Source organism: Orycteropus afer, unplaced genomic scaffold, assembly GCF_000298275.1.
Source record: "Orycteropus afer afer isolate SDZICR_OR568_19922 unplaced genomic scaffold, OryAfe1.0 scaffold00121, whole genome shotgun sequence".
NCBI classification, from domain to species: domain Eukaryota; kingdom Metazoa; phylum Chordata; class Mammalia; order Tubulidentata; family Orycteropodidae; genus Orycteropus; species Orycteropus afer.
The window spans coordinates 389,639-391,837 of record NW_006921708.1 but is presented as its reverse complement, the minus strand read 5'-3'; the positions used below and the strand labels follow the sequence as shown (position 1 = coordinate 391,837).

Sequence of the window (2,199 nt, the reverse complement as noted above, 5' to 3'; positions counted from 1 at the left end):
CCAACCTTCCTTCCGAGGAGTGGCTGGTGGGTTTGAACCGCCAGCCGTCTGGTTAGCAGGCAAGTGTCTTAGCCACTATGCTACCAGAGCTTTGGGCAATCCTACTTCCGTAGTGATACTGCCTCAGAAACCCAAGGAGGGGTCGCTATGAGTCGGGGCCGACTCGGCACATAACAACAACAACAACAAGTGTTATCATCATCTCTGCGCTGGTCTGGCACTGAAGCAGTTCCTGGGAATATTTAATAAAAAAGTCAAAGAAATGGTGCAGAGGGGCAAGGCTCTGGTTTGTCCACACTCCCAACTTCAAACCTAAACTCCCAACTCTGCTGCTTTTAGCCTTTTCTCTGCAGCCACCATTTCCTTGCAATCTTTGTTTCCCACCCTATAGGAGGTTCTCACTCAAATCACTGTCAGCCCTGCCCAGAGAGAAGACAGCAGACCCTCCTGAGAAGTCAATACAGGGCAAGATGGTACTCACCCAAGGCAGAAAGGTGGCTAGCAAAAACTACTATTTATTAATAATTACTCCTTACACCCACACGGTACAAAGCCTTTGGTGTCTATTCTTTCATTTGACTCTGAAAGTGATCTGCAGAACACCCTAACTGGTAATACGCCAAAACAAACCCATTGCCATCAAGTCGATTCAGACTCATAGTGACACTATATGACATAATAGAACTGCCAAGGCTGTAAATCTTTAGGGAAGCTGACTGCCTCATCTTTCTCCCACAGAGCAACTAATGGGTTCAAATAATCACCTTTTGGTTAGCCACCTTGTCAGCAAAACTCCTAGCACCCTTTTGTTGTTGTTGTTGTTGTTATGTGCCGTCTAGTTGGACCCGACTCATAGCTACCCCTCTTTGGATTTCCGAGGCGGTATCACTACAGAAGTAGATTGTCCAACCGAGGAGTGGCTGGTGGGTTTGAACCACCAGCCTTCTGGTTAGCAGTCAAGTGGAGAGGAAATTGAGGTGCAGATAAAGTAACGTGATCAGTGCCAGGGCTAACCTGGAATCCAAACACCTCAGGTGCCCCTCCACCTCCATCAACTGCCTGCAAGCATTTCAATCTCTTGATTCTCCATATCCTCAGCTGTAAAGAGGCCTTACAGAGCTATGTCAGAATTAAACAAAACAACCTTATGTGAAAGTAGCTGTTCAGCTGCAAAATTCCTTCCACCGGTATTTTAACCGTATTTCATTACCAGCACCTCTGGCTCCACCTGGTGCTACAGCATGTATAATAATGATATAGCTCTCTCTCACCAGCCGAACTCAAGAGCTTGTGTCCCACACACTGAGGTGAAGCCGTCACCCAAACTTCCATAGCACCACCACCGTGGTTACTCAGAACGCGGCAATCCGACGGTGAGCAGCAGCGGTACCACTACTGGTGCGGGCGGCAGCAGCCCCTGTGCAAAAAGCCTTGTGCGCGGGTCCGGCATCACTGCACCAAGACCTGCGGAACTGCGAGGGTCGCACCTGTACACGTCGAGGACGCGGAAGCCTTTTGAGCGCGCCAGGCGGGTGAGAAAGGCACGGCGGCTGCGGCCCATGCGCGACTCGGCCAGGTAGATGGCGACTCCGGGAAAGCGCGCTGACGCCGGCGCAGATGGGGCAGTCGCACCGGTCAGAGATACGACATTCGTTCGCCGTCGCTTCGGGAGCACTGACGCCATAGCAGCCAGTGAAAGGCGACAAGGCAAGGAGACTGAAAGGAAAACGGAAGGCTAGCGAAAGCCAGCTCGAAGAGGAAGTGACTACCGGCTTCACGCAAATAAGGCAAGTCCCTCCTCATACAATTAAGGCGTAGAGTTTAAAGCATGCAGCTGCTAACGAAAAGGTCGGGGGTTCGAACCCACCGGCTGCTTTCTGGGGAATGATCAAGTAGTCTGCTTCAGTAAAGATTTACAGCCTCCAACCACTATGGGGCAGTTTCCACGGGGTCGCTATGAGTCGGTCGGAATCTACTCGTGGGCAGTGGGTTTTGTGCGTTTGAGGGACTAATCCAGCCTCTATGCAAACAACGGAGGATACGCTTTTTATTCAAATCGCTCAAGCGGAAACATCAGCCTCCTGCTGGCTGACTAACGTGGACTTGGAGGAGAGGCTGGGCCTTGCGGACTGTGAGGAAAGGGGTGGGCCTAAGGATTGGGAGGGAAGGAAAGGGCGGGGGTGAGAGCGAGGGGACGGG

The 2,199-nt window shown here is 51.6% G+C and overlaps 1 protein-coding gene across 1 annotated transcript in view; it reads right to left on the bottom strand.

Annotated features, from left to right (window-relative positions):
- POLM (DNA polymerase mu) overlaps positions 1-1,684 on the bottom strand; it is a 77,815-nt gene extending 76,131 nt beyond the window's left edge. Inside the window, exon 1 of the mRNA XM_007944140.1 lies at positions 1,488-1,684. Coding sequence (XP_007942331.1) covers positions 1,488-1,684 — 197 coding nt within the window. The remainder of the gene's footprint in view (positions 1-1,487) is intronic.
- Positions 1,685-2,199: the final 515 nt, after the last annotated feature.